General features: G+C 37.5%; 5 protein-coding genes across 8 annotated transcripts; 2 read left to right on the forward strand and 3 right to left on the reverse strand.

Annotated features, from left to right (window-relative positions):
* On the reverse strand, positions 686-4,453 carry LOC105177105. Its single transcript, XM_011100135.2, has 11 exons — positions 3,609-4,453; positions 3,027-3,143; positions 2,744-2,844; positions 2,569-2,640; positions 2,375-2,456; positions 2,132-2,212; positions 1,991-2,029; positions 1,778-1,843; positions 1,534-1,683; positions 1,015-1,143; positions 686-893 (listed from the first exon to the last, which is right to left on the reverse strand). The coding sequence occupies exons 1-11, from the start codon at positions 3,837-3,839 to the stop codon at positions 849-851; spliced, it is 1,113 nt and encodes a 370-aa protein (XP_011098437.1). The 5' UTR covers positions 3,840-4,453; the 3' UTR covers positions 686-848.
* LOC105177107 (sirohydrochlorin ferrochelatase, chloroplastic) lies at positions 5,441-7,509 on the forward strand. Of its 3 annotated transcripts, none has more exons than XM_011100139.2 (6): positions 5,441-5,592; positions 5,726-5,937; positions 6,280-6,341; positions 6,471-6,581; positions 6,708-6,800; positions 7,152-7,509. In XM_011100139.2, exons 1-6 carry the CDS (start codon positions 5,546-5,548, stop codon positions 7,254-7,256), a joined length of 630 nt encoding a protein of 209 aa, XP_011098441.1. In that variant the 5' UTR covers positions 5,441-5,545; the 3' UTR covers positions 7,257-7,509. The 3 variants fall into 3 exon arrangements, with proteins under 3 accessions (XP_011098441.1, XP_011098442.1, XP_011098440.1); XM_011100140.2 differs by having other exon boundaries at positions 5,465-5,592; positions 5,729-5,937; XM_011100138.2 differs by lacking the exon at positions 5,441-5,592 and having other exon boundaries at positions 5,599-5,937.
* LOC105177106 lies at positions 7,280-9,171 on the reverse strand. Its single transcript, XM_011100137.2, has 6 exons — positions 8,923-9,171; positions 8,663-8,831; positions 8,420-8,594; positions 8,237-8,343; positions 7,932-8,133; positions 7,280-7,807 (listed from the first exon to the last, which is right to left on the reverse strand). Exons 1-6 carry the CDS (start codon positions 9,015-9,017, stop codon positions 7,683-7,685), a joined length of 873 nt encoding a protein of 290 aa, XP_011098439.1. The 5' UTR covers positions 9,018-9,171; the 3' UTR covers positions 7,280-7,682.
* Positions 9,439-12,135, forward strand: LOC105177108 (cytochrome c oxidase subunit 5C). Of its 2 annotated transcripts, none has more exons than XM_011100142.2 (2): positions 9,439-9,620; positions 10,202-12,135. In XM_011100142.2, exon 2 carries the CDS (start codon positions 10,210-10,212, stop codon positions 10,393-10,395), a length of 186 nt encoding a protein of 61 aa, XP_011098444.1. In that variant the 5' UTR covers positions 9,439-9,620; positions 10,202-10,209; the 3' UTR covers positions 10,396-12,135. The 2 variants fall into 2 exon arrangements, with proteins under 2 accessions (XP_011098444.1, XP_011098443.1); XM_011100141.2 differs by lacking the exon at positions 9,439-9,620 and adding an exon at positions 9,642-9,723.
* Positions 11,905-15,550, reverse strand: LOC105177109 (cysteine-rich receptor-like protein kinase 42). The gene is made up of 6 exons (XM_011100143.2): positions 14,522-15,550; positions 13,797-13,910; positions 13,339-13,689; positions 13,013-13,247; positions 12,765-12,909; positions 11,905-12,669 (listed from the first exon to the last, which is right to left on the reverse strand). The coding sequence occupies exons 1-6, from the start codon at positions 15,282-15,284 to the stop codon at positions 12,292-12,294; spliced, it is 1,986 nt and encodes a 661-aa protein (XP_011098445.1). The 5' UTR covers positions 15,285-15,550; the 3' UTR covers positions 11,905-12,291.

Genomic DNA, 17,660 nt, shown 5'->3' on the forward strand with positions numbered 1-17,660 from the left:
CCCGCCAATGAACACCATCCATGTGAATTCATCTCCCTTTTTACGCCACCCAATTTTTAGTACAGATTATGACTCGTCTTTTAGGTGCTAATAGATATTGTTATTTAGTGGGTGGTGTCAACTAATGAGTTGGGCAAACTCTAAAACGCTAGAACGGTCCGAGCCGGATATTCGAGAAAAGTGGGTAGATGAAAGGAAAACTTGTGGTTGGGAATTGGGATTGTCAAAGATTCTTGAAATTGAATCCGCTGCATAACCACTCAATTTAATTGTTTCATGGCTAAAGATATAATAGTCTTCACCAGCAAATTTCATTGTCACGAGGAAACACGGATCTGGAACAGCCTTACAGGGCTGTATTTTTCATGGATTAGTTGCAGGGATTCCTTATTCTTTCACTACACACTTGTGTTTGCTAGTAGACTATCTAATATGGGCCTAAAATGTTGCGACTTCATTTTTCCCTAAGAAATCCAAACTTGTATATGTTGAGCGAAAATTGCACTTTTTTTTAATATACATACACGAAAGTGAATGATTCCATCAACTGGAACACTCAATCCAGAACAATGGCCCAACTTCAGGCCCTACACTGTTGAGGGTAATAAAGCTAATCTGCTAACACTCCAGCTATAGCTATCTCACAATTGCTTAGCCACAAGCCTTATTGCGCAACATTCGCATCTCAAAATAAAGAGTAACATATTAATACGATCGATCACCTTCATTACAACAACAATACCAAGATACAACTCATTTTCCATATCCATCTTGCTACTATACAACTTTCTGGCTTATCCACAATGTGTTACAAATTCCGTTCTAGTTGAACCTCTACTCCCACTAGATCAGGCTCTACTTGCTGTTGCTTCCCTGGAAACTCCCAAAGTAGACTGCAGAAATGCCCAATGCATTTTATTGAGGAATTGGAAGTTTTCATAGTGAATCTTCAGTCATCCAATGCTTCTAGTTTTCATCTTAAAGAAACAGAAACTGAAAATAGAATTAACTCACCATATCAAGAAGCCGCAGGGCAGCAGGCCGTGTAAACTTCCTTGCGAAAAGGAAGCACTGAGAGGGTTTCCCCTTGCTAGTGCACCATTCTCTTCTGTACTCGGTCTCATAATAGATGTTATTTATGCCCTGGAGAAGTAATCAAATATATAAAGCCCTAAACATCATTTGACATCATGAATTTCTATTATTTTCACTGTCAAGAGTGTAGAAGTGTAGTATTCTGACACGATAAAAGTAGTATTTTCTAGTGTATAAATTTTGTAGTATTATAGCAGTCCTGGTCCACACCCAATAGTTTCACTCTAAGGTACTGATTTCTCTAAGGAATCAAATCGGTCTGACCATCAAATGGCAGGATATCCACAAGGTTTTCACATTTTATTCCACACATTATGCAAATTCTTTTGCAGGCTTCAGGTTCAGGTTGTCCCAATACTATTGCAGGTTCTAGCTTTACAGCATCATATAAGTTGGAATATAGGAAGATCAGGAAGTCCATCCCAGTAGAAAAAATACCTTGATAGATTCGATCAGCGTGGAAGTAGCATCAGCCAACTTGTAGGTCACGGGATGCCATCCTCGCCTTTTAGGATCTTTGGAAGAATAAAGATCCCAAGAACTGTGAGTGAGTGACCTCCTAGTAATTTCTCCCTCCAGGCCTTTTTGCTGAATATGCAAAGATATCAGTGGATACTGACAATATTACAGGTAACACTAGCTGAATGCTTAGCGCAGGTTGACTAAAGAAGGATCAACATACAGCAAGCAAGGTCTGAACATAGTGTTCATCAGGTACACAGTTATGCTCTTTAGACGCGTCAACAGGCTGCAAGAAACATAATTATCAGTCTCCTTCAACTAATCATGACCACGATCATGAAAGGCCCCATAAATATTTAGCCGTCTATCATTAGTGTAAATACCATATGCTGCAGAAAGAGACATGAAAGGAAATAAACAGACAGAAACTTACTTGAGGCTGGTCTCGCCAAAATTCAGGTAAAGACCTTTTCTGTTTGTAGAGGGAACAAAAGGAAGATTCGTCATTTCCCTGAGAAATACATCCAACTCTTGATGACAAAATGATGCAAATCAGAATGACAGAGACACTTGCCTTGCAATGCAACTGAAAGATAGGAAATACAGTTTTATCTTCAACTACAGTCCTGGCATGCTTTCTGGTCAGAACAACCCACTGCAAGAGCGAATGAAAGAAGATAACAAGCTAGACAATCGAAGAGATACTTATAGTGTTTATTTCTTCTGTTTTCATTTTCATATTTCCTTACTTTGGGGATGGTAGCTTTCCAACTAATTTAACTCTGGAAACGCATCCTAAAACAAAATTAGATGTTACCTGAGATCCTTTCCTCCAGTTGTCAACAGGAATCACTGGATCCATTCTTGGATTGTAACGACTTTCTTTCGTATCAGAAAAACTGCTCCACAATTATAAACCAATGAACACTACAAATATGGAAAAACTAGAGAGATGAAATTTAGGAGGCAAGAAACAGAAAGACTAAGAAATATTAATTGCATTCCCAATACCTGTCCACAAAACTAGTTGAGGCAGACATTATATAGTCGTATGTGTAGCTGAAATTATATAGAGGTATGCAGCTGTAACAAGGGGGAAAAGAAAAAGAAATTATACAAGTTTTTGAGGAATGGAAAATGTAGGGGACATACTAGAACTCTCACAGTTGACATCAATTTTTTTTACCTATCTGAGAGGAAGAGAAACCTCTCATTAAAAGGATCAGTTAGTGCATTTTGAAGCAAAATACGCTCTGCCTGGATCATGCTTGCTTCTCCCCAATCTACCTAATAAAATTAACCAACATATAGGTCAAAGCAACCAATACTGCAGCATGGATATATGGTCACATTTTCAGTTGAATAAAAAATATAACTACGCCAAAATATTGCAAAGAAGTTTGAAGTGCATCAGGTAGATAATGGAAATTGTTACTGTAAGAAGATATAATCTTTACACAAAATTTAACCTGTATGCTATCATTAATTTGACGATTTAAGAAGAACGTTGATCTAGTTGTTGCTGAGTTCAACAAGAATCCAGGCCTTGAATGAACGTAGATAGAAAATCTATTCTCAGCATCACCCTGTAAATCAACACAAAAGTTTTGCAGATAAAAATACAGATCTCTATATATTGTTCACACTTCACAGTAATCAGCCATGAATGGAGAATGCTGATAGTGATGGAGAGTGATATAGCTAATGGTGATGCACAGGCAACCATAACTGATAAGACAATAGAACACTGCATATGAACTTTTTCACAAAGTTATTAGAATTTGGAGATAACAAAATGGGGTCGGAGTGGTGGAGTTTTCCTTCTCCTACAATCAGACAAGTCTACAACCTACTTAAGTATAGTGTTACAGAAGTTAACAATAGCTTCTCCTAATCTTCACACTTTCCATATGAATTCTCAATAGGAAACTAATTCGTTGTGTCACTGTAGCAAACCACCAAACAACCGAACGGTAAATGCAATTAAATGAATTATGATCAATCTCAATAAATGTAATAAAACCAAAATATGGTAAGAGAAGTCAAATAACCTGGAAAAATATATCCCAAACCATGTCAAGTGGAATCCGATTCCGGGCAATAAAAAGGAAAGCAATTTTCGGCTTTTGTAAAGGCAGGGATACTAATGTCAGCATTTTGATGCTATTGTACTGCGATTCCATCACAACGAAGGTCGCGAAACAAAATACCAGTAAGAGCACAACCAAAAGTTTCCTCTTCCATCTGTGATGATATTTATGAGAATTCGGCTTCCGCTTCATCCGTGTTAAATGCGCTTCAAGGTTAGGGCTTTATGTGTTTCAAAACTCCAAGCTTTAGAAAATTCTTTCACTACATAAATAAGCTCCCCGCATTCGAACTGCATTTTTCAGTTCATCAAGTGCAATCACGTACTAGTAGTTTTCTCTATGCATAAACTCCGGTTCAATTTGGATTTCATTACTCGCAGGACAACTAACAGATCCAAACACAGGGAAAAAAAGACGAAAAAAACTTTTTAAGATTCAGCACATATTCTAGAATTCCGTGAATTTGTCACGGACTGGCGGAGTAGCAGCAGCTTCACGAGGTACGAGAAAATAAGATTGCCAGAAAAATGGGGAATCTCGAGTGAGAATCGCGTGAAAAGTCTGCAAAATTCTCCAGTCCGCGAGGTGTTGGAACAGAAAAGGAGAGAGAGTGAAGAAGACTTGGGATTGAAAGTGAGCACATATGATCGGAGTTATAGGATGAGTAGCAGCGAGAGAGGGAGATCCATCTCATCTAACTATATATATACACACACACACACACTAGTCGCTACCACACGCAGACGCAGGTTCGTTGCGTGTGTTTGGTGGATGCTTCATTTACAAGAACAACTTATAACTCCCTTTTTAATAATCTATTATTTTTCTCACTTCAACTACAAATAACTCATCCACCACACTCACAAAGGGAATCATGTTTTATAAGAGTCGTCATCACCGCATACAATATTACTTCATATATAACTGACACTATTATTATTATTTTTAAAAAATATAAATGTACAACTTAAATTTTATCGTATTGGAGTTGAATTGTACCATAAAATCAAAGAAAATATTAAGTTTTATATACACATAAAAATAATAAAGGGAAGGGAGGGGATGCAGCAATAAAAGTTGATAGGGTTGAAGAAAAAAGCATTAGTATTAGGCAAAATCCAGTATTCAACACTTATTCTCTTAATCACTTAATTTAACTATTTCTTGACATAGAAAACGTAAAAGCAAGCTCTATCTACTTATTTCTCTCCTTGTCTTTTTCTAAATTAGGATACCTATCTATTTATGCAGCACTTAGGGGTGGCAATATGGGTAGAAACTCAACCTATTTATGCAGGTCTCACCCATTTGCCACACTTATACCTTTTATTAGTTGATAAATGGGGAGGTCAGGTGAGGGGTTCCATCAAATCAAACCCTTTCTTAATTACAATTATTGTTAATTAAAAAAGAAAGAAGAAGAAGAAGAAGAAAAGCACATGGTTTGGTAGTGCTACTAACTCATTTGTTTACTAAAGCTTTAGCATAATAATATTAATACCTCCCCCATACATAAACATATATAATAAATGCACTTTTTTATTTTTAGGATTATTGACTTTGGGTTAAGATTGTTTTGCACAACAGCATGAGCATGTGCGTGCGAGGGTTCCTCAACTACACTACTTCAGCTTCCCATTCTATAATTAACTCTTTTTTCTATTTATAAATAATTAAGAAGAATGTCAAAGCTTCAAATTATTATTATTATATATATAAGTCTGCCATCACATTTGTAGACTAGGAGACTAGAAGTGGGCTGGATCTACACAAATTGGGTATAGGGTTCAATTGCTTTTCTGGACTGGGCCTAATCTACACTCCTTTGAGTATTGGGCTTGAGTTGATTTTTCTGAAAGAAAGAAAAAGGACTTTCTGGAGCTGGAGGAGATGCCAAAATGGAGGCATCATCATCATCTTCTTCTTCTTCCCTCACTTTCACCAGGTATTTTTTACTTTTTTTTCTTTTTTAATTTTACTTTTTTGAATTTTAATTCAGAGTGCTATGAGAACCTAATAATGTCAATACTTAAAATTTCCATTTCTTTTGTTCCTGAATTAAACCCGGCCACGACTAGAAGAGAATTTGGGGGAGGCCCTTGTTGGGTAATTCCTGGTTTTGTGAAATTGCCTGGAGACCCCTTCAAAACCAAATATTTATCCTCAAGGTTCTGTTTCGCCACTGCTAATGGTGGTGGCTTCAGGAAGGAGCTTAAAGGGGTTGGTCGAGGTGATGCTGTCATTATTGTTGACCATGGTTCGCGTCGCAATGACTCCAATCTTATGCTGAGTGAGTTTTTCTTCTGCTCTTTTGATTATTAATGCATTAGTCTGTCAATTGAAAACAACTTAGTGGATTTTTAGTTGTTTGTGCTATTTAGGATCCATCACCCGTTGTCTCTCAATCATTGTTTTTTAACTGAATGAACTAGTTTTTTACACTTCCTGTCGTCCTGTGTGTAAAGCCTGAACTTCAGTAGACTGGTTCTGGAACAAGTGTCTTTATATGATATGGCCTATAAAGAGGTTTGATATGTACTTTACCCTATTGTGTTAATTGTTATAGCTAGCTTGATATGGTATACACCCAATCTTTTGTCCGTAAAGCTTTGTTTCTACGTTGTTTGTTCAGATGAGTTTGTGGTTATGTTCAGAGAGAAAACCAAATATCCAATCGTGGAGCCTGCTCACATGGTATCAATTACTCATATCAGCAAACATACTGATGCAAAATATCAATTCCTCCCATTTTTTGTATTTGAGAAAAAGATTTTCTTGTGAATTCCAAAGCTAATTCCTCCCATCTTTTCCAATTGAAATTAGGAATTGGCTGAACCGTCCATCAAGGATGCTTTCAGTTCCTGTGTTCAACAAGGGGCACAACGTGTTATAGTAAGCCCATTTTTCTTGTTTCCTGGAAGACATTGGCACCAGGTAACTATGCGCTACAGAAATTTGAATATAATGAACATGATGCTTGGATATTCATAGTACTTGATACCTGATGTTTATGTCAACTGAAGGTCAATTGAAACTGACATTTAGCATCTCATTTTACAGGATATTCCTTCTCTAACAGCTGAAGCTGCAAAGGATCATCCAGGGGTGCCTTATGTCATTACTGCCCCTCTTGGTCTGCATGAACTGCTTGTGGTATGACTTTTATCCTTTTTCTTGTTGTACTGCTCTATTTGTTCCCATCTGAAACTTAACAAAGTAAATTAAGCTATTTGGGGTGGATAATTTTTTTGACATTTATAGCAGTTATGCTGCAGTTAGACATTCGTAAACTATAAGTAGCTTGCCTTCTCGTTTTGTAATGCTAATGTCCTGTAGATTATTTAAAAAGGATATCATGCTAATTATCATTCTTTTTCTTACATGGAATACTGTCAGCACTTAATCTCTCCACTCATTTTATAGTTTCTATGACAATCATTATCAGTTAATTTTTATTTATACCTTGACTTTTTATGGGGCATTTTTCTTTGATAAATGTGACAGGATGTGGTGAATGACAGAATCAATTATTGCTTAAGCCATGTTGCTGGCGAGGAAGATGAGTGCTCAGTATGTGCTGGAACAGGAAAATGCCGCCTTTATAATTAGCGGAATAGTTTTTTGTGGGGGGCTTTGCTGAAACTGCAATCTCTCAGCTAGATTTGAGGAATCAGCAATTGCTGTATCTAAACCACACTGCTCCACCATCGGGGCTTGAACATCTTGGCTCAAGCTAAGAAATGTGTAGTTTTTGCTGTTCGCAAGTTGGAAATCTGCTTTAAAAATATTCACTTTTGTGTACTCTTGACATACCTAAGCTCACGCATTCTGATATGTTTCCCTCGATCGGAATAGTATGATATATACCTTCTTGTTTTCATTTCCCAGGTTTCCTGCAGCATGTTAAAATTAGAAATACAAGAGAATGCTGAAATATAAGCTTCTGATATATATACAGTTTGGTTCCTTCGATTTCTTATGGTCGGTAACTTTATTGACATGGTATAATTTCTTTAATAATCTGCAACCATTTGTTCATTGGCCAGTGCTTCTCTTCATCCAGCTCCAAATTCTAGCAAACCTTCCAACCTTCAGCTCCCTATATGCACTTTCACGTGCCTGTGACTGAGCAGGAGTTTCCTCCTCATCAGTTGATTTTGCTGCAATTACAGTAGTTTATGTCATATATCTACCTTTGGAACATATAGATTTTTGCCGTGAAACATCAAAACCGCTTCAGCACATTTAGATATTATATAAAGTAAGCAAGAGTGTAGTTACTACATCTCTGTTGGTTTTCTTCCTGCTGCTTCAATTGTTTATTGAAGGATTTGGCGGCCATGAAGACATTTGCAGGTCTCTCCCATCCTTGGCCATATATGCCATAGCCCACCTTAGGTTGAGGCTGAATTAAGTACTCAAGCACTTCCAATTCTTCTGTATCAACCCAGTGAATGCAGTTTACTGGGCACGAATCCACCGATATCTGTTGGGTAACAAAGTCGCAATGGAGTGATGAAATGGTAGGATTTCTGATTACTTCTTCTAAAACTTGGTTAAAATTGTTCCAGTTATATTGCAAAAGGTACCTCTATTCTTTCCTCATCATCACCATATTGAACCTTAACACGGGCAGTCCCAAAACCTTCATCCATCATGAACGTGTTACCTGCGTGGTGCACGCATTCTCTGCAACCTGAAAGTTAACACTGTTCCTTAATTAAAGTGAATTCAGCATCATATAGAAAGTAAACAGGCTAATCGTTGTTTACCTATACAAGCGTTTTCATCGACAAATAGAGCTTGAGATCTCAAGGATCCTTCCCAAATGCTGCCAATCCTAAGATTGTTACTGATCTTGCCAATTGATGCATCGTACTGCTTCCTGAGATCATCCTTCACTAAAACCTTGTAGGCTTTGTTCAACATCAATGTACTCTCATGACCCTGAAACTCATCACATCAAGCTGTTAACACTAATTTTGAAGATTGAAACCAACATGAAAAGAGACGACCTTTTCCCCCGCAATGTCTGGATGATACTTCTTTTGCAGTTTTCTGTAAGCATCCTTGATTTCTTGGGAACTCGCATCAACACAGACTCCTAGCAGTTCATAGTAATTCTTGCTTTCTTCAACTTCGTTCCGACCACATCTGACCACCACAACAGAGTTCTGCCTCCGCCTACATAAACAACAACTTCAAGAAATCTTAGGCAGAACGCTAAGATAAGTGAACTGATCATTCACTAGCGAAGGGGTTCAGTTCATGTTACCTCCACCAGACGGGATTTTTTAGATTGAAGTGTGGACGAGTTTGCAAAGAGTTTGGCCTAGAGAATTGCTGATGACATGAGAAGGAGGAAAGCATTTTGGTTCTCTTCTTCCCAGTAATTGTTGGTTTGCTAGAATTTTGCAGCCTGTTTGTTGGTGAAGAAATATCCAAAACCTCAGATACTTTCCTATTTCTTGATAATGGTTGTAAGATATTTCTGCAGCGTCGCTTTTCTTCTGCTACCAAGTTAATCTTGAGGCGTTGTCTAAATGTAAAAGGCGCAAATGCGACTTAATTTATGCTTTTGAAGTAACGCTTCTAGTTACTGTATTTCAGGGGAAAAAATGAAAGGCAACGGACAAAAACCCGCCAAATCAACCGCTGGTCCCTAATGGGCGGACAATATAATGTGGTGGCGCCAAAACACTGCTCGCCAATTTCCCATGCACGCAGGCGTATTCACGTGCGTGTTCCCACGCTTCTAGTTAATTTTGACCGCAGCAAGGTCAACTTACGGATCACGATCGTTCGATCCATTTTCCCATGATGCAAATCTAGGTTCCGCACCGATGGAGTACGTATGAATTGTATGCTTGGCCACATAGAATCCTGTCTTGTCTTGCTTCGTGACCCTTCGCAAAAGTTTTCGGTTGCTTGGAGCTTCGGAATTAGCTTAGCTCGAAATTTGGCAACCGAGAGGTACGTCTCTTTTGTTTCAACAATTTCTACCTTCTGGTTCAGTAATTTTACTTGCGCTAATCTATTTCGTGGTTTCTGTATTATTTTTCTTTAATGTCCTTAGGTATTTAGATTTTCCGCATAAGACACGAACTTGGATTTCGTTTTTTGTTTTGTTTAAGAAGTTGAGAAATTGAAAGTTAATGGATTGTTCATTCTTCTTCTTTTCTTTTGTTAGGAAAAAAGTAGCAACTGTATAAATTTGATTGCTGTTTGAACTCATTCACTGTGTTTTATCTTTTGTATCAAACTATATTTCATGTTATATTGTTTAAGTACAGATGGATTGGATATTCTGAGTTAATTTGTTTAGTTTTCTATGATTTTTTTAAACTAAGTTTGAGCTCACAAGTAGGCCTCTTAATTGAGCTTGAGCGACCCAACTGATTCTCTTAATCAACACAAATCAAGTTGAACCTTGCCTTAGAAGCAAAATAGTGAACAACAACTTATTTGCACATCACTTAGTTTATTTACAGTTGTGACTTGTATCCTTGTTTCCTCTGAATGATTATTGATTGTATCCGATTTTGATTTTTCAGGGGAGAGGATGGCTGCCGCGCATGTAGTTTACAAGGGCCCAAGTGTTTTGAAGGAAATTCTCATTGGCATTGGTCTTGGCCTAGTGGCCGGAGGTTTTTGGAAGATGCACCATTGGAACAACCAGAAAAGAACCAAGGAATTTTATGATCTACTTGACAAAGGTGAAATCAGTGTTGTTAGGGAGGATGAGTAGTAGGGTCATTGCTGGATCTTTGCTTATGTGCTATTATGCATATCTAGCATATGGAAGTTCTTGGCTCGACCCTATGCATATATGCACTTTCTTGGTTAGGAACTTGAATACATAACCTTTGTCCTTCGTCTTAATAATTTGGTGGAACTTGTGTGATGAGAGTTTTAAAACCTGCAAGGAGATGACAGTTTCAATCCGTGCGTGCTCATCCTTATCTCCTGTTAAGGCATTCCAATTTATCTGCATTATGCCTTTGCTTCTTTTTCTTACTTATAGGCCCTGGTAACAAGTTATGTTTCTTCTTAAGTATGAAAATGGCGTGCCCTTTGAAGACGAGTTGACATGCGTGTATTGTCTGCACCCTTTAGAATATGCCCCTGCGGTGCGCAACTGGTATGTTATATTAGATGAATCTTGAAAGAGATTGGCATAAAAACGGTGTCTTGTGATTATAAATTACAAGTTTCTATGATGCACCATCTCTAGGTAGCTGTAATATATGGTGTCCTATATGAATCATGGGAGGCTTAATTGCTTAATTTATTCATCATTGCTAGGTGTAAGAAAACTTGTCTTTGTGAAGTTGGCATGAGGTAGGTGAACTGGTACGTGGAGATTTGCTAATCAGATAAGAACCTAATTAATGTGGCTAGCCAAAGTGTTGTTGTTATTACATGTGGTCCAGGTCTCATTGAACTTTTTAAATTTATTGCGCTCATCTGCTGTGTCTATTGCTTCAATTATTTGAACCTGGAAATTGACAGGCATTTTTACTGTCAACTGAATGATATAAAATGTGTCACTTAGGTTCGAAGAAAGGCTATATTATATTTATATCAGAAATGACTAGGCAATTAGTAGAGACAGCCAATATGGTCCCGAGCATCTACCTCTACAATCTGCAGTTGGTTGGATGTCGGCCTGAATCTGAGGTCCCAATGGCATGTCTCAGTAATCCCCCGGTGTCTTGTCAACAAGTTATTCTTTTTTGTTCCATGATCAAATTCTGCAGTAATCTTATTGTGTTGCAACACAATCACTTAAGGCAAGCATAAACATGTTTTCAACTTGAATTTTGGCTTTACATGTTTTTTACTTTCTTAGTTTTGGTCCGTGATGTTTGATTTTTTTTATGGCTACCTATTCTGTTTGATTGCTAAATGAACTCAATAGACATGTTATATCGATGTGTTTTTCCTTGTAGAATTTACTTACTATTGATGAGAGCCAAGTTTTGTGCTTGTTAGCAGCTATGTTTTGTCTCCTCCAGTATGTATATATGTATAATAAAGGAACTATTAGGTTTGCAGCCAATTTCATTATGGTACATCATTATTTGGCTCAAACGCTTGTTTGAATTATGTTCCTCCATAGCTTTTTTCCTTGTCCCATCATTAATTAGAGCAGCATTGGTAGCCATATGATTGAAACAGTATCAGTTGTGTGTTGAAAAGTTAAGAGAGTGATGAGCTGTTCACAACAATGTTGCCAAGTGGAAGAATACAAAGCTCATGAAAAGAATGTGTGTTTGTATAATAAAGCAAATGGGGTCCCGTCACCGGCATCAACCGCCCACGTTACCTGCCCTAAATATTTAAATTTGAAGAGCAATCTCTATCCAAAACAGACCATTTTGGCCTATGATGCAACCTCACTCACTAACACAACGACGTTTACTTGCACACTGCTACACATCTTGTGCTACACCGGCTGTATTTAAAACATTCTCTTCCTAAGAACCAAATTCTACAAAATCTGGCAAAAAACTTTTTACTGACTTCGACTCTTGAACTTCACGGATTGTACATGAATTGCACTTCTGTTTCCTTATCTTTTCCACAGGATCTCAAGCAACTCTGTTTTTGTTATGAAATGATCATAGGAAAATTGAGTTTTCTACCTCAGCCTTACCTCTTCGCTTCTGGACTGTCCATCAGAACTCTGAATACTGAAAGACTCGGTGGAGGGATACGATGTTCCGTGTCTTGTCACCATATTTGATGCTAAACTATTAATGCTGTAAGATGACCTGGTAGAGCTGGCCGAGAGGGCACCAGTGTTTAAAAATGGCGGCTGACTTGGCTCTGGGACTTCGTAATTTTCGTCTGTAAGCATCCTAACAGCTTCTGCCATTGATGGTCTCTGAGCTACAGACGCCTGTGCGCATAAGAGCCCGACCTTCAGCACTTTCACTGCCTCGGTTGCTGGAAAATCACCATTCAAACAAGGATCAACTGATTCCGTCAATCTATCCGTCTTGTAGAGCTTCCAAACCTGAAGCCGAAACAGCAAGATTGTTAAGCAACAAATGTCCAACTAAAAGATTGTGACTTTACATAAATTCAGTATTAGATAGTCTGGAAGATTACTGTTTGTAGAAGAGATCCAGAATCCTCCACAAAGGCATTGTTCTTCCTACCGCACACAATTTCAAGAACCAACACACCGTAACTATAAACATCAGCCTTCTCTGTAAGCTGCCCTTTCACTAGGTATTCGGGAGCCATGTATCCTCTGTGCACCAACAACCATGATTTATCAAAATCTTCAGATTACCTGGGAACTGAACGGACTCATAAATGTGTCTGTAGGGAATATTGGAAGAAATTTAGCTTACAATGTGCCTGCAATTCCAGTGCTGAGATGAGTCTTATCAGCTGCAAAATTCCGAGCGAGACCAAAATCAGCTATCTTGGCGTCAAGATTCTCATCTAGAAGAATGTTGCTGCTCTTGATGTCTCTGTGGATGATTCTGAACTCAGAACCTCCATGAAGGAAAGCAATCCCTTCAGCTGTCCCGACAATAATATTATACCTCTCCTTCCAATTAAGAATCTTAACCTTGTTTTTATCTGCAATGAGAATGGAAAAAGTTAATTCATCTGAAAATAGATTCATTAGCGGAGATTTATCCAAAGTGTTATTTGTAAAAGAAAGACTGACCTAAGAGGTACTGCTCAAGGCTCTTATTAGGCACAAATTCATAAACGAGGAGGCTTTCAGGGCCCTCAATGCTGCAGCCCAGAAGCTTGACAAGGTTCTTGTGCTCAATCCCACTAATGAGATTCACCTCATTGAAGAACTCATCCACCCATTGCCTGGTGCTGAAGAACAACCTTTTCACAGCCACAGTTTTCCCATTAGGAAGGGTTCCTCTGTACACAGAACCTGCTCCTCCTTGGCCCAGTTTTCTTGATGGATCAAAATAATTTGTTGCCTTCTCCAGCGTTTCATATTTGAAGTTCAAATTGGACTTGTTGTAAGAATATGAAATCCGGCCAAGATTATTACGTTCTGCATGGAATCGAAATTAATGATATAATAAAGTTCTATTATTACTATTATAGCAATACCATGTTTTAGGTAGAAGAGTTACTGCCCAATCTTCTAGAACTGAATACCTTGCGTTCTTTTTTTCCATCTGCCATAGGCTGCATAAGCAGCAAAGAGACAGAGCATACAGAAGGCCGCCACGGACAAAACAATTGCCACGATTGCACCTCTTCTAGAGGCCCCTGAAAACAAATCAGAACCAAAATAAACAATGAGTAACGAATGGTGTGATGACAGTGAAAATCAACATTTGGCCAAATCATTAAATTATAAAGTAACAAGAAAAAAAGTCAAGCAAATCAACCTTCCAAGCAACCCACCATGCTTGATCATCACGCATGTAATAGAGTCCAGATCATCACAATTAATAAAGAATCGGAAAGTGGGGGGGGGGGGGGGGGGAAAAAAAAAAAGGGGGGGCGGCAGCCATTGACGTACTCAGCAATCAAAAGTTGACAAGTGAAAATCATCTGAAAAGCCCAGATCATGACCATTAATAAAATAATCAAGAATGGTAGAAAGGAGGTGGGCATTAATTTATTCAGCAATCAAGAGCTGCAAACCACAACCATTTCAAAGAGTTGTAGTGGTAGAAACACCTAAAAGGAAGAAGAGAATTGAAAACTGGAAAAGGGAACAGATAATCATCTGGAAATGAATTAAGTCAAAACATTGAGGAAAGAACTAGAAATCATAATCGCCGATCTTCAAACAAAGAATCCAATAATGATTCTGAATTTCTGATCAAGCTTAAAGAATTAACAGGAAAAAGCAAGATTTGTGTCCAACTCACCAGAATTACTGTTTGTTTCCTGAGACTGATTAGAGAAGAACTTCTGAGTAGAATACCTCAAATAGCAACCAGTATTCAACGCCCTGCCTTCCTTGCCCGGCAAACACCCTCCAATATCTCTACTGGCCTTAGCCAAACAAGCCCTGCACCCCTCCCTGTTCACAGTATTCCAACACTCCGCCAATCCAAACACGCCCTTATTCCCCATCACCGCGTACCGCCCATTCACCACCGCTCTCGCCGTCAGGTTATCGATCAGCTCCCGGACATCCTTCTCGAATTCCAGGCCGACCCCACCCGCCGACCCCACCGAGCTATTGCAATTCACCTTATCCCAAGCGGGGTCCACGCTTTCGTTGAAAAAGGCGTAACTGTCGTAGCGGAGGAAGCACCCGTCTAAAAAAATGCGGCCGGAGACAGCGGGGAGGCAGCGAGGGAGGCGAGTGCGGCTGGCGGCGTAGCACTGGAGGCAATCGTTGTGAGACAAATCGGCGTAGCATTGAGCCAAAGTGTATATGGAAATATTAGTTGCGTTTACAGCATAATTACCCCAGTCGTTGGCGGTGACGAGCTGGGAAAGAACTTCCATTCCTCTGACAAAGAGCGGGATGTAGCTGACATTGGGCGGGGGGCGAGACTGGCCGCAGAACAACCCGGCTTCGGAAATTCGGGGGTTGGATAGAGAAAAAGGGGCATGGAAGAGGAGGAGAAGGAAGAAGCATGGTATTGGTAGGTGGGGGAAGGTGGAGGTTGATAAATGCATGTACGGAAGTTGCTTTTCTTTTCTGGGATGTGATTAAAGCAGCAGATGCAGATGCAGATGCAGATGGAGAAGAGGGAAAGGAGAAAAGCGGCAGTTTATGTGGAGGTTTGGTTCTTGGCAGCGGCAGTGGCAGTGAATGGTAGTTGTAGGGACAAATTGCAGCAGTCTCTTGTTTCCTTGTGTTCTCACTCTTGGTGTTATGAATCATGCGTCCATTCCAATATTTCAAATAACAATAATCAATATATATACACACACACACATAAATATGTCAATATTTCCCTCTCACTTACCATGCCTCCCTCTCCCTTTCTCTAATCTCCTTGTCTTCAAAATTTTTTACTTTTCAATAAGTAAATTCTAAATATTTTGTATCTTACTAATAATTTAACCACTCACTACATATATTGTTGGAAAAATTGAACAAATTAAATGACCTGTAAAGAAAATTAGTAAATTATAAGGGTGAGCGATATTTTATCACATTTTTCATATTGCTGATGTTTATTTATATATAAATATATATTGTACATAGACCCTGAAATGAAATAGTATTATGCTATTAGAAAATATGATTATTTATGTTCACATAATAGAGAAATAAATAGGTTGATGGATATCATAAAACATTATTCCAAAATAATTGATTGATGCAACAATGTCAAAGGGTGGGTGTCCAAAACCACCTTATTTTGTTCCCCCTCTTTTATTTTTATCTTTTTTTCTTTTCATAATTAAAAGAATCAAATAAGTCTTTGGGGCAAAAAGAAAATGGCAATAGGATTAGTTGTCATCAATGTATGATATGCTTTCTTTCTTTCTTCCCCTCATTCTCAAACTCCCTTTTCACCTCCAATTTTTTTCAACTTCCTCATTTCTCATTCTCTATGTTTTTCAGGTCCCAATGGAATTGGCCGGTCGGTTCGATTGGGAACTGCTCGTACATACGGTCTAAATCATGATTATAAAATTGGTTTCAAGCAACTCAGTATAGATCGATAAGCTTGTTTTATACTTTTTCAAAGTGAGACAAATAAAAAAGCACATAATCTTGAGTTATATTTTTTAATGTGGGATAATGAGAAAATAATAAATTGGGCTTATATTTTTTCAATACGGGACAATGAGTAGTTCTAATAGTCAATAGAGATTTTTTTTTTTCATAATCTATTTTTTTGTTTCTCCAATTTTTTTTTTATTTTTTTAAAATTAAATGAAGGCAATGGTTGCTAAAATCTTATCATAAATTGTATTTATGTTATTAATCATATATAATATACTCGGAGGGTCTTCAATTTTAATTTTTTGTTAGTTTGAATTTTAATTTAATTTGCTTCCATCAAGAGGTTTGTAGTATTTTAATATTAAATTATTATAAATTGTACCATATTATAAAAATATTGTTATGAACTGTGTATAATAATGCCCAAATCTATTGATTTTCTTAATTCGATCCAACCAATCAAACCAATTACACAATAGGCAGTAGCTTAATCGATTCAATCCAATTTTAAAAATATTGCATACACTCCATGCAGCTCTTTTTTTTTCTGCAACTTCCTACTTTTCGTCAATTCATATTTATTTTACTTCTTAAGTGGCTTCTACTCCATCATCGTTATAAATTATATAAATACTTACAAACCACCTATCAATATGATATCACAGACACACACATATATATATATATGAAAAATAAAGAGGGTCGGACATAATTTTTGAATGATAAATAATGAATTTTTATTAATTGAGTTGATATAACTTAAAAGAAAGTCGTCGTTTTGGTTTTATTAAATGTAGATAGATAGGGACATACATATACCAGAGAAGAAGATTCCCAGCAATGGTTGCTATGGTCAACTCAAGAAACTCTAGAACAGCTGTAAAAAATTGAAATAATTGCCCCCTTTTTTAACAGTGGAAACGATTACCAGTCCAAAAAAAAAAAAGGAATTAAAATTTTGTTGGGTTCGTATAGTCAAAATTGTGAGAATAAAGTAGTAAAATATTGCCAAGTTTATCATACCATCCCCATCAAAATCAAGTACTGTCATGTCTTGTTGATTTTTCTAAGATTCCATTTGTTTTCTTCATTTTTTCTTTTCTAAGGGAAAACTGATTTTACCATCACCTACAACTTACAAACATCAATCCCATCATTGATTTAAAAATAAAAAGGAAAGAAAAGAAATACTTATGTTATTAATAATAGAGATAATTATGTCAATTCTCTCTTAAAGTTTGACGTTAATTATACGTAAATCCTCCATGACTTGTAAAATTATACATTTAGTATTCATTCATTAGTTAAAATTTATCGAATTTGCTAATATTAAAAAAAATTGAATGGAACTTCATATTCAACCCGATTGATTT

Source organism: Sesamum indicum, linkage group LG15 (genome assembly GCF_000512975.1).
Source record: "Sesamum indicum cultivar Zhongzhi No. 13 linkage group LG15, S_indicum_v1.0, whole genome shotgun sequence".
Taxonomy (NCBI): Eukaryota; Viridiplantae; Streptophyta; class Magnoliopsida; order Lamiales; family Pedaliaceae; genus Sesamum; species Sesamum indicum.